Raw genomic sequence first — 18,181 nt, forward strand, 5'->3', positions numbered from 1 at the left:
TTTAGATGAAAATGCTGATAAGTAGTTGACAAATTTATAAATAATCAAGGAAGTAGTTACCTTGAAAGTCTCCTGATATGTTTTGTTGGAACTACTTTGAATTGTAATAAAGGCATCTTCAGTGTGATAAGTTTGGTGGTGTCTTTCAGGAAATTCAGGAGAGGAAGATTTCCAAAGAGAGGGAGGGACCACAGCTTCAGGTTGAGAGGCTGGTGAAGCGCCAGGATAGAAGATGGTGTATCCATCTCCTGGTATGGACCAGGAGTTGATGGCTTATTAGGAACAAGCCAGAAATCCAAGACCCTGTGTAAGAAAGTTTAACCCCAATATTCAAGCTGTGGATTTGAAATGAAATTATATTATAATGTATCTTAAATGAGCCATCAATTGTTAATACTATTGTTCTTGCCTTGAGTTGAATATTTATTAGTCAGTATCAGCTTGTAGAGGTTGGCTTTACTGAAGATTACATAGTCGAGGAAACATTTTGGGACAACCCTGAATGTCATGTATTCTAACGAGTTGAAACTGTTTTTTGTCATTTCTGAGAGATGATGTGTGCTTTCTTAATCTTTCCAGATGGACTATTTTCAAGATCATTGTCCATTTCTGGAAAGTATTATTAACATTATGTGAAAACTACAAACGAACATTGATTGCCTTTCTATCTTCTTTTTCAGATGGTGTTTCTCATCAAAATGAAGGCTCTGGAAACTTTTGGGTTCTGGATAGAAACTACAAAAATTAAAGGAAAGAAAATGTTTAAAAGGAAATTATTTTGAAACTATGTTTACAACTAACTGATAACTGCTCACAGTTTTTACAAAATAAAACTCTTTAAGAAGATTGTATTTATGGTAAGAGAAAACTGGACTAACAATGAGGCCAAAGACTTTTCCTGCCACGACTTACTCTGGAAACAGCCGGCAGCGACTGCAGGAGATTCGTGAGGGGCTGAAGCAGCCCCCCAAGTCTTCCACTCAGGGGCCACCTGTAGGACCAGGCGACACTTCTGTGGATAACAAAGTCCTAGGGGGCAAGGATGTTGCCCGGCAGCAGCAGCCAAGAGCTGCCCCAAAGTTCGGCCCTTACCAAAAAGCACTGAGGGAGATCCGATACTCCTTGTTGCCCTTTGCCAATGAATCAGGGCCCCCAGCTGCTACAGAAGTGAACCGACAGATGCTGCAGGAGCTGGTGAATGCAGGCTGTGACCAGGTGGGCTCCCAGGGCCCCCAAGGCCATTACAGGAAGGGGTCCCCGTGGAGGTGCCTTGATTGGGATTACTACTCAGAGAAGGGTCTCTAGGTTAGAAACCCAGGACCCTTTAGATGGATCATTGAACCAACCTCCATTTTCTCTCTAAAAGTGTCCTTTTAGCTGTTTTTTCCTATTCAGGCAAGATCCAGAAGTTTCTGAATGCTGCTGAATTGGGCCATGTGTATATCCTGGTCTGTCCTTGAGCAGGACTCTCACATAGAGCCCTTTCTGTGGGGTTTAGTTGGGCTTATTCTGAGATGTTATGGGAAAGAGACTGGTTTCCCTTATCTTATTTTTGGTTTGTGCATTTTTACTTAGTTAAGGGGAAGATTGATTAATGCAGATTGGCAATTCTTTGACTGTTTTGTTGTATTTAAAAACATATTCAATATACTATTACGGGAGATGTATTATAACTATGTCACATCTAACTTCGTATAGCAAGGAATAAGAAAGGCTAGAAAAATCATGGAAATGGTGGCAGTGCAGGCTGATTTCTCAGTTGCTTAAGAATAAGGACACATTAACAGGTGGCACTTGTCATGCATAAATACACAACTTAGAGCTGTACCTTTATGATCCTGTAGCAGTTAATAAAACCAAATAAAATCCAGGTTGAGGGGCAGAGTCATATAAAATAGAAGCAGTTCTCACCTTGGCAGTACATATTCTTTTTTTAAAAATATTTTTTATTGATTATACCATTACAGTTGTTCTATTCCCCCCCTTCATTCCCCTCCACCCACACACTCCCTCCCCCACCATTCTCCCCCCCCCTTAGTTTATAACCACGTGTCTCAAGTTCTTTAGATTTTATATTTCCCCTACTATTCTTGTCCTCTCCCCATCTATTTTCTACCTACTGTCTATGCTATTTTCTGTACCTTCTCCCCCCTTCTCCTCCTCCCACTCCCCTGTTGCTAACCCTCCATGTGTTCTTCATTTCTATGATTCCATTCCTGATCTAGCTGTCCTCTTGGTTTGCTTTTGTTTTAGGTGTGGTTGTTCATAACTGTGAGTTTGCTGTCCTTTCACTGTTCATATTTTTCACCTTCTTTTTCTTAGATAAGTCCCTTTAGCATTTCATATAATAAGGGCTTGGTGATGATGAACTCCTTGAACTTGACCTTATCTGAGAAGAACTTTATCTATCCTTCCATTTTAAATGAAAGCTTTGCTGGGTAAAGCAATCCTGGCTGTAGGTCTTTGGATTTCATGACTTGGGATACTTCTTTCCAGCCCCTTCTTGCCTGGCAGGTCTCTTTTGAGAAATCAGCTGACAGTCTGATGGGTACTCCTTTGTAGGTGACTGTCCCCTTATCTCTTGCTGCTTCTAGGATTCTCTCCTTCATTTTCATCTTGGCTAATGTAATTATGATGTGCCTTGGTGTGTTCCTTCTTGGGTCCAACTTCTTTGGGACTCTCTGAGCTTCCTGGATTTCCTGGAAGTCTATTTCCTTTGCCAGACTGGGGAAGTTCTCCTTTATTATTTGTTCAAATAAGTTTTCCACTCGTGGCTGTTTCTTTCCCCCTTCTGGTACCCCTATAATCCGGATGTTGGAACGTTTAAAGATGTCCTGGAGGTTCCTAAGCCTCTCCTCATTTTTTTGAATTCTCATTTCTTCATTCCTTTCTGGTGGGATGTTTTGTTCTTCCTTCTGGTCCATTCCATTGATTTGAGTCCCAGTTTCCTTTCCATCACTATTGGTTTCCTGTGCATCTCCCTTCATTTCAATTAGTTTAGCCTTCATATGTTCCTCTAATTTGTGACTATAATCAACCAGTTCTGTGAGCATCCTGATAAACAGTGTCTTGAACTGTGCTTCTGAGAGGCTGGCAATTTCTCGGTTGCTTAGAGTTACCAGCTCTGGGACTTCTGAGTTCTTCTTGCTCCATCTTTTGGGCTGTTTGTGCCTTTTACGTATCAGGATCGGAGCCCTAGGTGTTCACCAGAGCAGGGCAACTCAGTCACTGGGTTGTGATGCTGTAGGTGGGGGCGGGGTCAACGAGGAGCAATGTGGTCTGGTCTGCCGCCTCCCGCTGCAGCTGCCACTGTCACTGAGGCCCGTGCGTTTCGTCCCACTGCACGCGAGTGCGCCACCACCGTCAGCCCTCCACCACTGGGTTTGCCCTCTAGGGCCTGTGTGGTCCGTCTCACTGTGTGCGAATGTGCGACCGCAGTCAGTCTGCCCCGCACCCTGACTGGGTCTGGTCTACCTGCGCGCCTAGGTCGGAGGATCTGTCCTGCCCGACCCTGCTCCGCTGCTGGCTCCGCCCCTCTTACCATCCCTGTTGAATGATTCGTTTTTGTCGGACTTCCGTATAATTCAATTTTCTGTTCTTTGGCTGTGTCCTTGTTCTCCATACCTTTGTTGTATTCAAACTTGGTTGTGGGAGAAGGCACAGTGTTTCCACCTATGCCTCCATCTTGGCGGAAGTCAATATATATTGGCAATACATATTCTAAAACTGAAATGAAACATAGTAGGTTAATATGCCCCCTACGCAAGTATGACATGCAAATTCGTGAAGTATTCCGTATTTTTACTGGTAACTACAAAATATTCACAAGGATGTGAAGTAAAGCACAAGGAATATAGTCAGTGGTTTTTAATAACTATGTATGGTGCCAGGTAAGTACTGGAAATATTGGGAGGAGAGATACTTTTTAAAGTATATGATTGTCAACTGCTATGCTGTACACTGAAAACCAACATAAAATAATGTCCAAAGTAAATTGTAACTGAAAAACAATACAGCCTTAGCTGGTATTGCTCAGTGGATTGAGTGCGGGCCTGCAAACCAAAGGGTTGCTGGTTCTATTCCCAGTCAGGGAACATGCCTGGGTTGCAGGCTGGGTCCCCAGTGAAGGTTGCGTGAGAGGTAACCACACATTGATATTTTTCTCCCTCTCTTTCTACTTCCCTTCCCCTCTCTCTAAAAAATAAATAAATAAAAGCTTTAAAAAAATAAAAAATGCAAAAAAAATGAAGCCAGTGTCAAGTGAAGGTAAAAATGTAATTAGTAAAATGTAATTGGTAAAAATGTAGTTGCTTTATAAAATGACTTCTGAGAGCCAGTCCTTTTTTATCATCTGTCATCTTAAAAGTCATAGTTGCACGAAAATGGAAATAAGTTAGGTATTTTTCCTGCCTTGGAAAATTATTACGATTTCATGGTCACAGCACATCAGGATGGCTTCAGCACTTACAGTTTCCTAGAAATAACCTAATTTTGCACTCCTGGCATCACAATCACAGGAGAAGGCTAACAGTGCCCTGTTTTATGTCCCAAAGTCATCTCAACCCTACTGTTGTAGTTCATTGCTATAGAACTTACTTGGAGAATTATCATTTCTTGAATATGTTTATGGAACTAACCAATATTTCATAGAGCCTTTCTTGACACTTTGGAATATGTTGGGACTAACTTGTGTATGTGAGCATTGTCATGTTGAGAGTTGTTTTTATGAAGCTCAGGATCATAAATGATGTGCTGTAGAATGTTCCAGCAGTAGAAACTGACCGTAAAACTGACCTTTCCCACTGTGAGTATATGAAGGTAGATATGCTGCCAAATACTGGCCCTGATAAGCACAGCAGGGTGGTTTGAAAGTAGGGAGTGGTCCTGGGGAAATGCTGACCTGAGACCTGTAGCCCAACGGCAAAGCTGAAACTTCTAGAAATCACTTGCCAACAAAAGAAGTGATCAGAGCTGTTGTTTTTTGCAGCTGTGTTTCAGCGCTGACAAAAAGAAACAACTCAAGCAAATGATCCAAAATATAGGTGGGATCTTATTATGGTAAAATCCATTAGTGATAATTATAGTGCAAGAGATGAAGCTGGTTCCATTTCCAATACAGTACAATACAAATACGGTTAAATCGAGGATCACAACACCAGTAAAGTTCCCAATCAGCTTGGTGTACAGTGTTACTTTATCATTTAAAGCAGCTCTGCCTTCATGGTTACCCTCCAACTCAGATTATTGTGGTCTGATAGAGTGCTTTTGCTTTCAGAGAATTTTAGTTGGAAAGTCACTGTGTGAACCCAGATAATGTGAGAGAAAAATACCGACAGCGCCTTGAGAGCTGTATGTGTCTTGAATAAAGCAGATTGTTCAAATTCCAGTATAACAGATACAGAGAATTCCCGTTATTAGAGCTTTTCCACTTTGTCTCCTATTGTAGTGTTTTTTAATTGAGGTTCAGTTTTGTTTTCTTATGGTTTGGGTCTAAGTATCATTTTAAACCCAGAATAGCATAAACTGTGTTTTCCTGAGGTCTTACAGGTGGCTTTAGTGCAATGCACACTCTCATATGCAGTATTCTGTCCATTGCATGTGCACACACACACATTTTTCCATTTTATTTGGACTAAGACTTAGTGAAAATATTTTAATGTTTTTAGATTAGTATTTTTTAAAAAAACTTTGTTATAATAAAATTATTTTATAAAAGTACATTATTCCTAAGCATACAGCTTGGTGACTTTTACCCAGCAAATTATACCCATGTAACTATCAGGTACAGGTGAATTTTTAAGTAAAATATTTTAAAATAGAAATTTCTAGAAAAGTTAAGGACTAAATATTTTCTTTTTTTAAAAGATTTTATTTATTTATCTTTAGAGAGGAAGGGAAGTAGCGAAGGAGAGAAATATCAATATATGGTTGCTTCTTGTGAGTCCCCTGCTGGGAACTGGCCTGCAACCCAGGCATGTGCCCTGACTGGGAATCAAACCACAATCGTATGGTTCGCACTCCCGAGCTCAATCCACTGAGCTACACCAGCCAGGGTAAATATTTTCTATGTAATGATTTAATGTAGATGTCAAATGATACAATGCTAATAAATCTTTTGCACATAATGTACTAAGGATATGAACATTTCTATGGGGAAAAAATCTGAGGTCAATAGAATAATGTTCCTTAAGGAAGGAGCTGTTATTTAAATATAAAGAAGTGACATGTTTTGGTTATGAATGTCATATTTTGTGTCATTGGATACTCTTATTACTGAAATAAGTAATAATTTTAATTTAGCTTTTTTAAAAGAACATTTAGTTTCACTTTTTCTGTTCATCTTTATGGTTTCAAGTGCCCAAATTACTAGGTTTTCTCTCTTTTTCTTTCTGACAAAGTTTTAAGAAGCACTTGTTTGACTTTGCCGTAACGTTAACATACGTACAGTTCTGCTTCTCAGAAGCATGTGACTTGTGTTCTCAGTGTGTGGCAGGAGCTAACAGTTGTGAGTGTGCTCAGTCCACTCAGAGTACAGGGTGTGCAGGGAAGGTAGGACTTGGGGGAGTCAGCCACTGATTCAGTGGCTCCCAGACCCTTAGCTCTCTTCCCCGTCCAGGGTCCCCAGGAGGAAGACAGGTGGGAGATTTCCTTCAGATGTGTGCACTAAGAAATGCTTTGAGCAGTTGCCATATGCTATTTCTCTTTGGACAACCTGCATCCTGACCTCCCTGAGTCTCCCTGAGCCTCTGTCACTGATCTGTGTGAGGGGTGCCAGGTCTGGCAGCTTTGCAGACTGTTTAGGGCCCTGACCTGGCATGCTGTGTTCCTCTGGTCCTGCATTTCTGTGTTAGTGTAATTTTCCTAATTCTGACTTAATATTGTATGTGTCTAAGTGATTTAAATCTTTAATGGAGTGAGGTTAGAAAAAAATGTAAACAAACAATAGATTTATTATGCCAAATTCAGAAGAAAAAAAGCCAATGGTCAGGATGTGCATTCAGAGGCAGGCTTCCTGAGAACAATGGTCACAACACTAAGTAAATCAGGGTGATCTGGTTAGTAGGAAAAGAGGATGAATTCTTTGCATTCTCAAGCTAAAACGTGCAGAAAGTCAAGCTTCTCGATCTATTCTACATGTTAATTCTCGAGCCAGGACCTTTTGCCAAATGAGAGACCTGCCAAGGGGTGAGGCCTGCTGGAGCCCTCAGATTCCTCCCCTTCACCCCCTCGGGATACACCTGGTGTTTGAACAGCCCACAGGCCAAGCACTAGCCACACGCAACTTGACTGAAACCGTACAGCAGTGATCTGACATGGACTCCAGTGGCTCTCCCAGCATTTCAGGGAAAACGATGGCTTCAGGGGTCACACAAGTGGTTGGAGCTCTGCCCTGCTCACTGCCCTGCCCCGCTGTTACTGACCTGTATTCCCAGCGGGTGCCAATTAGGTGTGCGTTTTATGTACATGTGAGAGGGACAGCAGTGCTCTCTTGGTATGGCCCCTGCATACTGTTTGTCTCCTCACTGTGGACTACTGCAGCCATGGTCAGTGCTGTGTTTGCTGATGTGTGTCCTATCCCATGGAGGTTATTCTCTAGGACCTCTTCCTGTCTGGCTCTTAACCCCTGCAGCCCACTAAGCTGGTCCTCCCTGGGGAACCCCTCTCACTTTTCTCCTGTGCTCCATGGTCTGGCCTGCTCCCAGGCACTCTCCCAGTGGCTTCTTGTGGAGCACTTTAGACGTCTTGTTTTGTTAGCTGGTAATGCTGCTTTCCACTTTCCTGTGTCTAGATATGGGCACCTATTGTGTTCAACTCAAATTCCTTTTACCACAGGGTCTTTCTGATTCTTCCAGCTGCATATGAGCTGCCCCCATCCAGGCAATCATTTATTTCTAACTTCTAGGGGCCTGGTGTGTTTGGCTTCTGTTGGCAGCTTGCAGTGCCCAGCCTGTTCCTTTATTGTGTACAGCTACTCCGGGACTGGAGTGCCCATGGGATGTGCTCAGTTGGAGGTGAATAGAGAGCTTTGCAGAGATGAGCCCATGGAATGAAAATCACAGCAGCCCTAGCTCACTTGCCGGATGTTGACATGGACAGAAATATGGCTTTGCATCATTTACTTTGTTTAGCTCTAACAATGTGCACCATCAGGAAAGCTGTAGAGACGCCGAGAGAAAGGCTAACACTAAACCACTCTTCCTTTATCTCAGAGACAAGGTCCTGTCTGAGGATTTCTTCACTGTAATATAGGCATTTTGCTAACAAAAAAGATAAAGTTGTTTCTCTTGGATGGGAGTGACTTTTCAGTGTTACTGAACACCCAGTGCTACCCTGAAATATTAATGAGGAGAAGGAAAAGAGAAACACTTAAGTTTAGGAATGTCAGTAATGTCGCAGGAAATTGTATTACAATAGATTTGGGTGTAGCAGTTCCTTGCCTTTTTCCCCTTATTTTTTTTTTAACTTTCAAATTAAATTTGGCCCTGTCAAAAGATAAAACTGTTTACCTTTTTAAAGTAGGATTTTAAAAATACTTTGACAAAACACGACAAAATTTACAAAATTATTGTCAAAATTGACAATAATTTGACAAAATTATTTTCCTATAATTTCTATAAATTTGGAAATTATAGAAAAATATAAAAAGAAAATAAGAATTGCATATAATTTTGTTAGCCTAGATATGACCACTCTGGACATTGCCAGATCTTTTTCAAATGAAAGGAAATTAAGAAAAGTAAGGAGGGATGGGCCAATGGTGACAGGTGAAAAGAGTTGATCACAAAGCAATATTTATAGTATGATCCCGATTCTTCTGTTACAAAATGTGCGTGTGTATATTTAATTATCTAAGATGCTGCCAAGCCCAGTTGGTTCAGGCAGCCATGTACCCCTCCCTCCATCCCACTGCCAAACCTCCACCTTCGCTCACTGAGGTACAAGTGCCTCCTAACTACTCCCCCTGCCCTTTTCTCTGACTGTTCGCTGCACAGAGCCCTCCAAGTGATCATCCTAGAATAGAAAAGATTGTGTCATTTCCCTCCTGGAAACCCTTCCCACTCTACTTGGCATGGAGTTTTGGTGGGGTGGGCAGGGTCCACCCTATGGCCTCTGGTTACACCACTTTTCCTGCAGTTGGTGCTCTGGCCCATCTAGATTTACTGCCTTTTCCCAGATTTTCCTACACTGGCCCATGAGTGGGTAATGCCCACTCCCCCTCGAAGGATTGTCTTTATGTCAGGGACTCAGAAGGACTTTCTGATCCCTGAATCTCAAATAGATCCCTCTGTTTTGTTCTCTCTCATTGCATTGTAATTTCCCTTCATAGCATTCATCAGAATTTGTTACTAAGTAGTTGTGTAGTTTCTTTAACATCCATCTCTCCTTGCAGATTTCAAGCCCAATGAGGCAGTGACTTTGTTCTGGTCACCATTCTCTAGGACCTAGAACTGTGCAGGTTCTCAAAAATATCTGATGCATAAGTGAAGGGATAAACATTTTGTAATAAATACTTTCTTAACATCTGCATTGTATTCCATGTTCAAATAGATGTTTTGTAATTTATTATAAATAGTTAGTATTAAAAGGAACACTGGGTTTGAGCAAAAATTGATTTGAAACAGGCAGCACTAAATTGAAAGTGATTAGGAGCACTTTGCCCACAGGAGCTGGAGAGAGACTTACTTTTATTTAAGTATATTTTATTGATTGTGCTATTAACAGTTTTCCCATTTTCTTTTCTCCCATTTATCCCACTCAGCCATGCATCCCCCACTCTTCCTCCAGCATTCACCTGCTCTCCTTAGTTCATGTCTATGGGTCATACATGTAAGTTCTTCAGGTTCTTCATTTCCTATACTAATCTTAACTTCCCCCTGTCTATTTTGTATCTAATATTTATGCTCCTTATTCCCTGCACATCCCCCCCAATTGATAACCCTCCATGTGATCTCCATTTCTGTGATTCTGTTCCTGTTCTAGTTTGCTTAGTTTGTTTTTGTTTTTTTTAGGTTTGGTTGTTAACAACTTTGAGTTTGTTGTCATATTACTGTTCATATTTTTTATCTTCTTTTTCTTAGATAAGTCCCTTTAACATTTCATATAATAAGGGCTTGGTGATGATGAACTCCTTTAACTTGACCTTATCTGGGAAGAACTTCATCTGCCCTTCCATCTAAATAATATCTTTGCTGGATAGAATAATCTTGGATGTAGATTCTTGCCTTTCATGATGTGGAATACTTCTTGCTAGCCCATTCTTGCCTACAAGGTTTCTTTTGAGAAATCAACTGACAGTCTAATGGGAACTCCTTTGTAGGTAACTGTCTCCTTTTTTCTTGCTGCTTTTAAGATTCTCTCTTTATCTTTAATCTTGGGTAATGGAAGTATGATGTTCATTGGTGTGTTCCTTCTTGGGTCCAACTTTTTGGGACTCTCTGAGCTTTCTGAACTTGCATGTCTATTTCCTTTGCCAGATTGGGAAAGTTTTCCTTCATTTTTTTTTTCAAGTAAGTTTTCAATTTCTGGCTCTACTTCTTCTCCTTCTGACCCTCCACCTCCTGATTCAGATGTTGGAGCACTTAAAGTTGTCCCAGAGGTTCTTAAGCCTCTCTTCATTTTTTTGAATTCTTATTTCTTCATTCTGTTTCAGTTAAATGTTTATTTCTTCCTTTTGTTCCAAATCATTGATTTCAGTCCCGATTTCCTTCCCTTTACTGTTGGTTCCCTGTATATTTTTCTTTATTTCACTTTGTATAGCCTCCACTTCTTCCTTTATTTTGTGGCCATACTCAATCATTTCTGTGAGCATCCTGATTACCAGTATTTTGAACCCTGTATCTGATAGGTTAGCTATCTCTTCATCACTTAGTTCTTTTTCTGGAGCTTTGATCTGTTTATTTATTTAATCCATATTCTTTGTCTTGGCACACCTGTAATGTTGTAGGGGGCAGAACCTTAGGAGTTCGCCAGGGCCTGTTGCAGAGTTGTGTCATTGTGGAGGAGGGGTCCGAGAAGGAACAATGCTGCTTGCTCAGCTCTTGCCTCATATTCAGTCACTTCCCCCCACCCACAAGTGCATTGTGTTCTTCTGGTGCTGGTTTCTGGGTGGGTGGGTTTGTGTACATTCTAGGACCCCATGGGGCCCTCCTATGGACTTTCCTGTGAGACTGGGAGTTTCTTTGGAAGAGAATTATAGGGAAGAGGCAGAAGCAAAGCAAGGAGACCATTTGATTGGCTCTAGTTTAGGGATTGCCTCAATGGGGAAAGGCAAGTTGGCTATTTGTGATTGGTTGTCCTTAGGTTTTTATGTTGTAACCTTGGGGCACTTACAGGCTTAGTTTTGGGTTTGCTTCCTTGGGCTACTGAAGCCTTAGAACCACCCTCATCTCATGGCCTCACTGTTTAATTAATTTAACACTGGTGAAGAACATCCTTCTACATAACTTTATGGGTATCACTGACTTCCTTAGAATAAATTTTAGATGTGGAATTACTAAGGTAAATGATTAGAGTATTTTTTTAGTTTTTATTTGTATCTCTAAGTTTCTTTTAAAGATTATTAAATTGCACTTATATTTACAACCTGGGCAATCATGACTACTCTTGCTACTACTTAAAAAACAACAAAAACCAAATTTTTGTCTATTTAATAGTTCTGTATTCTTTTCTTTCTTTTTTAAAAAAATATTTTATTTATCTTTAGAGGGGAAGGGAAGGAGAGAGGAAGAGAAACATCAATGTATGGTTGCTTCTCGTGCATCCCCTGCTGGGAACTGGTCCCTGCGGGGAACTTGCCTGCAACCCAGGCATGTGCCCTGACTGGGGATCGAACCGCGATCATCTGGTTCACAGGCCCACGCTCAATCCACTGAGCTACACCAGCCAGGGCTTGTATTCTTTTCTTAAAGATATTAACATACAGCATTGTAGTGGTGTCAGTTGTAAATATAATGATTTGATATTTGTATATATTGTGAAATAATCACCACAGTAAGTTTGGTTGACATCCATCACCACACATATTTACACATTTTTTACTTGTGATGAGAACTTTTAAGATCTTACTTAGCAGTTTTCAAATATACAATAAGTATTATTAACTATAGTCCCTATGCTGTTTATTACATCATAGTGATGTAATGTCTTACTCATTTTATAACTTGAAGTTTGTATCTTTTGACCTCCTTCACTCATTTCTTCCACTCTTCTTTTTTTTTTTTAAGATTTTATTTATTTATCTTTAGAGGGGAAGGGAAGGAGAGACGGAGAGAAATATCAGTGTATGGTTGCCTCTTGTGAGTCCCCTGCTGGGAACTGGCCTGCAATCCAGGCATGTGCCCTGACTGGGAATTGAACTGTGGTCATGTGGTTTGCAGGCCCGAGCTCAATCCACTGAGCTACACCAGCCAGGGCTCTTCTACTCTTCTTTACCTGCCTTTAGCAATCAACAATCTGTTCTCTGTATCTATGAATTTAGGGTGTTTTTGTTGTTAAGATTTTGTTTTAAAGATCATATAGTATTTGTCTTTCTCTGTCTGACTTATTTCACTTAGCATATTGCTCACAAGATCCATCTTTGTTATCACAAGTGGTGAGATTTCATTCTTTTTTATGGCTGAACAGTATTCCATTGTGTATGTCTCTGTGTATGTATTCAATATCTGTATGTTTATATATATCACATCTTTATCCATTCATCTTGGGACACTTGGGTTACTTCTATATCTTGTCTAGTATAAATAATGCTACAGTGAACATGCAGATATCTTTTTTGAGTTAGTATGTTCATTTTTTTCAGTTACATACCCAGAGGTAAAATTATTGGTTCATAAGCCAATGTAAAAAATTATGGAGGAACCTTTACACTGTTTTTTGTAGTGGCCGCAGCAATTTACATTCTCACCAACAAAAGTGCATTAGGGTTCCCTCTCTTTCAAACCCCGACTTGTTTATTGGTTTTTGATTATGGTTATTCTAACAGGTATGAGGTGGTATCTTATTGGCCATTTATATGTCTTCTTTGGAAAAATGTCTGTTCAGATCCTCTACCCATTTTTTAAATTGGATTTTTTTTTAAAAGATTTTATTTATTTATTTTTAGAGAGAGAAAGGAGGGGGAGAGAGAGGGAGGGAAACATCATCACTGTGTGGCTGCCTCTCCCGCATCCCCCACAGGGGACCCAGCCTGCAACCCAGGCCTGTGCCCTGACTGGGGATCGAACCGGCGACCCTTTGGTTCACAGGCTGGTGCCCAATCCATTGAGCCACCCCAGTCAGGGTTAAATTGGATTTTTTAAAAAATATATTTTATTGACTATGCCATTACAGTTGTCCCATTCTCCCCCTTCACTCCCATCCACCCTACACACCCCTCCCCCGACATTCCCCCCCTTTAGTTCATGTCCATATGTCACAAGTTCTTTGGATTCTGTATGTCCCATAGTATTCCTGCCCTCCCCCTATCTATTTTCTACCTACCATCTATGCTACTTATTTTCTGTACCTTCTCCCCCCTTCTCCTCCCACTCCCCTGTTGCTAACCCTCCATGTGGTCTCCATTTCTATGGTTCCACTCCCGGTCTAGCTGTCCTCTTAGTTTGCTTTTGTTTTAGATGTGGTTGTTAATAACTGTGAGTTTGCTGTCCTTTCATTGTTCATATTTTTTATCTTCTTTTTCTTAGATAAGTCCCTTTAACATTTCATGTAATAAGGACTTGGTGATGATGAACTCCTTGAATTTGACCTTATCTAAGAAGCACTTTATCTGCCCTTCCATTCTAAATGAAAGCTTTGCTGGATAGAGCAAACTTGGATGTAGGTCTTTGGATTTCATGACTTGGAATACTTCTTTCCAGCCCCTTCTTGCCTGTAAGGTCTCTTTTGAGAAATCAGCTGACAGTCTGATGGGAAGTCCTTTGTAGGTGACTGTCCCCTTGTCTCTTGCTGCTTCTAGGATTCTGCCCTTCATTTTCATCTTGGCTAATGTAATTATGATGTGCCTTGGTGTGTTCCTCCTTGGGTCTGTCTTCTTTGGGACTCTCTGAGCTTCCTGGACTTCCTGGAAGTCCATTTTCTTTGCCAGATTGGGGAAGTTCTCCTTTATTATTTGTTCAGATAAGTTTTCCACTTGTTGCTCTTGCTCTTCCCCTTCTGGTACCCCTATAATTCGGATGTTGGAACGTTTAGAGATGTCCTGGAGGTTCCTAAGCCTCTCCTCATTTTTTTTGAATTCTTGTTTCTTCATTCTTTTCTGTTTTGTTGTTTCTCTCTTCCTTCTGGTCCACTCCCTTGGTTTCAGTCCCAGTTTCCTTTCCATCACTGTTGGTTTCCTGTGCGTTTCCCTTCATTTCAATTAGTTTAGCTTTCATTTGTTCTTCTAATTTGTGGATAAAATCAACCAATTCTGTGAGCATCCTGATCACTAGTATTTTGAACTGTGCATCTGATAGGTTTGCTATTTCTTGGTCACTTATAATTATAGGCTCTGGGGCTTTGATTTGTTCTGGAGTCATAATGTTTGGTCTGTCCAAGCCTGTTATGTATGAGGGGCGGAGCCTTAGGTGTTCACCAGGGCAGGGCCACTCAGTTACTGGGGTGTGACGTTGTATGTGAGGGCGGGGTCAGAGAGGGAAAAATGGCATTTGTTCCGCTCTCGGATTTCAGTACCCTCTACTGCTTTCCACAAGCAAACCAGGCCCCCTGGTGCTGGCTTCCGGGTGTGTGGGCCTGTGCACCCTCTGGGACCCTGTGGGTCTCTCCAATGAACTCTCTGTGAGCCTGGGAGCTTCTCCCGGCACCTCGACCCCAAAAGTTTTTCCAATTGGTACTTTTAGGCTTTAATTCCCGTCACTGGGGCCCTGTTTTGCGCAGTCTGTCTCACTGCATGCTCCTTTGCCTGGTTTATCTGCACGCGAATGTGTGACTGCATTCAACCAGCCATCTTGCACCCCCACCAGGGCCGCCCATTGCCACCCCACACCTGGGATCTGCCAACCACCGCCTGCGTGCCTGGGTCTGTCTGGCCACTTTTTCCTGTGCCACCCCTCTCCCCCAGCCGCTGACTCTGCCCCTCTTCCTTGTCTGGCTGAATGGTTTGTTGTTGTTAGACTTTGGTACAGTTCAATTTTCTGTGTTTTGGTTGTGTTTTTGTTACTAAAACTTTGTTGTCTTTAAATTTGGTTGTGCAAGGAGGCACAGTGTTTCCACCTACACCTCCATCTTGGCCAGAAGACCCCAAAATACATCTTTGAAAGAACACATCTTTTCTTTCCTCCTTGGTACAAATCCTAGACCAAGCCAGGAATCTGCCGTCCTGGTAGACCTGCAAGGAGGAGCAGAGAGTTGGCAAACCAATAGCAAGGCCTGTTCCCGAGGGAGGAGGACATGCCATGAGAATCCCAGGAGAAGCACCAGCTGGACATCCAGCTTTGTTTCCTGTAGGAAAGTGTTTTGTGTGCAGAGTAGAGCTTCCTGGCAGGTGTTTAGGAATAACAAGCTATAGGTTTGTGGAAGAGTTGGTTCCTGCTGCCCTAGAAACCTGGGTTCTGGCCTCCACTTAAAGCAACCTTTCTTCCTTTATCCTAGCATGTAGTACAAATATCAGTGTTTTCTCTGTGTCATACCTGTAAATTGTTGGGTGATCACAAATGTTTACTTGCCACCTGATACTACATACCTGATATGTAGTATCACAAATGTTTACTTGCCACCTGAGCAGTATCCTACTTGGATACTACAAGACTCATATGGTGGGTTTTGCTATCCTTGGAGATGAGGAGTGGTCATTGTCATCTATTCTGTACCAGTGTTTTGTTTGGTTTTGTTTTATTTTGTTTTAATCCTCGCCTGAGAACATTTTTGAAATTTAAAGTGATTTTTTAAAAATTAATGTTTGAATACAGTTGTCTCCATTTTCCCACCATCACTTTCCCCTGCCTGAACCACTTTCTGAGGACATTTTTAAAAATTGCTTTGAGAGAGGAAGAGAGAGAGAGAGAAACATTGATGTGAGAGAGAAGCATCGATTGGTTGCACTCTGTGCCAGACTGGGGGTCGACCAGGGATCAAACCCACAAGCTAGGCATGTGCTCTACCTGGTAGTGGAACCCGCAACCTTTTGGTTATGGGATGATGCTCCAGTTACCTGAGCTCCAAAGTCCAGGGCTTTTCTGTAGTAGCATTGTGCTTTACTCCCTACCTGGTGCTGCACCAGTAGGCGTTCTAATGGCAAGGTAAAAGGACCTGGGGAGTGTTGAAAAACATTTGCCCAGGCTCTCACCCCAGTCTGAATTCATTTGGTGAGGAATGGGTCCCAGGTGTGAGCCCTTATTAATGGTCCAAAGTGGTGACTTATGTGTAGCCAGGGTAGACCTTGCTCTGTGTTGGGTAGATTGAGTCCTGGGAGCAGGGCTCTAAGTTGTGTCGTTTGCATACATGCTTTGTGGGGCTTCTTACACTGGTTCTGTCATTGCCACTCCATTTGGATGTCAAAGAAGTGAAAACCCATAAGGAAATTCAATTTTTAAATTTTGTTTAACAATTATGTGTTTTAGAACTATTTTTAATAGGGTAATTATGAATTTCAAACTTAACAACAAAAAGCCACATCCATTATTATAGTCACTACCCAGCTTCTCTTTATTTTGTTATTAAAATTTAGTTACCAAAAGTTCATAGTTTTCAAGTTTGAAGCAAAATGGATTTCTATATAACTTTTATGTTAGGTTTTACCCGTCTTGGATTTATATTTATTTTATTATAATTTGGAATATATTATTTAGAAGGGAGTTGGTTTTCAAAATTATATTTTTCCAATTTGTTATTTTATGTAATACTTATTTTTCAGTGTGACCATTTGAATTTTTATAAATATTCTTTATATCTTTTCTGTAGTTGTGGGAAACTATAGGAAATTTCTCTTCTCTTTGTACCACACTTCCATCCCCACACCCTTACCCCCAGCTCTAGCATAGCCATGGATAAAAATGAGTGCTCATAAAGTATTTCCAGGCTTTAGATCAGACAGACTCTGTATTAGAATCTGACTGAGCTTCCTTTAAGTGTGATTTGGAATTGAATTAAGCCGCTGGTCACAGGTCCCCATACCTATATGCTGAATGAAAATGAAGGCTCAAAGGTGGCACAGTATGGCCAGCATGGTGGTTCTATGGTGTCACTGAGGACTCAGGTTCCTCCTTTTTCTGTTCTGCAATTCTAATAAAGAGGGTACCATCTTCACATATACTGAATGGCACCTCTATAGTCAGCATTGCATCCCAGAAGCAGTGGCGGCAATAAGAACAGGCTTCCCTGTGCCCTAGCTTTGGCTCTTCCTTAAGAAGCTTTCCCTACACCTCACTGACCCCATGATAGTCACTGGGTCGCAGAGCTTCAAGTAGCCTTGGAAATGTGTAGTTGGGCATATGGCTGCCCTAACAAAACACAGCTCCATTAGTAAGGAAGAAAGGGAAGATAGATCTTGGTTAGGAAACCAGAGTATAACCAGGTGTTGCACTGCTGTGTCACCATTTTCTTCATCTTCTATGCACCTGGGACAATAATTACTTCTGTCTCATGGGTGGTATCGCAGACCAGAAAAAAAAGTTTGTTAAATGCCTGGCATATGGTAGGCATACATAGCATGGTGCTGTGCGTCATCCATCTGGAAAATTTGTGAGTGGCTAGAGAGCTGGGTTTCAGATGCTTCATGGTAAGATTTGTTATCTCTCAGCAGTTTCTGGGCTGCAAGTCCTCTACCTCCCAGTAACCACATGGAGGAGATTTATAGTAAACCACGCGATGCGTGTGCCCTTGTGGTTTTGACATATTTGGCTGGTTATGACATTCTGTTTTAGAAGAATTATTAAGCATGTGGCAGAAATAAAAGTTGCTTTGTACAAAAATAAATTATTAACAGTGACAAAATCTCCCCAACCGACGAGTAAACATGGAGTATAAATTGAAAACAACCTCATGTGGTTTACATAAGCTTTTATTCAGCAGAGAGCCTTGTAAAGCTAATGGAGGCACAAACATGTGGCTGAGCGTACTGGAGCTGTCAGCTTCCAGTGACTCTGAGGAAGCTTCAGGCTAGTGCATGCGTCTCTGTCACCTCTCCTTTATTCCTCCTTGCCTAATGGCTTCATTCAACTACTGTTTTGGCAGTCCCACTGTTTTTCTG

The 18,181-nt window shown here is 41.4% G+C and overlaps 1 protein-coding gene and 1 non-coding gene across 2 annotated transcripts in view; both read left to right on the forward strand.

Annotated features, from left to right (window-relative positions):
- The window catches only part of LATS2 (large tumor suppressor kinase 2), a 94,100-nt gene that overhangs the window by 13,841 nt on the left and 62,078 nt on the right, over window positions 1-18,181 (forward strand). The window contains exon 2 of the mRNA XM_037037294.1: window positions 681-1,215. Coding sequence (XP_036893189.1) covers window positions 880-1,215 — 336 coding nt within the window. The 5' untranslated portion in view covers window positions 681-879. The remainder of the gene's footprint in view (window positions 1-680; window positions 1,216-18,181) is intronic.
- LOC118980636 (U6 spliceosomal RNA) lies at window positions 3,701-3,803 on the forward strand. Its single transcript, XR_005065162.1, has one exon. It is a non-coding gene; the product is annotated as a U6 spliceosomal RNA (small nuclear RNA).

The sequence above is a fragment of the Sturnira hondurensis genome, unplaced genomic scaffold (assembly GCF_014824575.4).
Source record: "Sturnira hondurensis isolate 20B ecotype Veracruz unplaced genomic scaffold, ASM1482457v3 Scaffold0022910, whole genome shotgun sequence".
NCBI lineage: Eukaryota > Metazoa > Chordata > Mammalia > Chiroptera > Phyllostomidae > Sturnira > Sturnira hondurensis.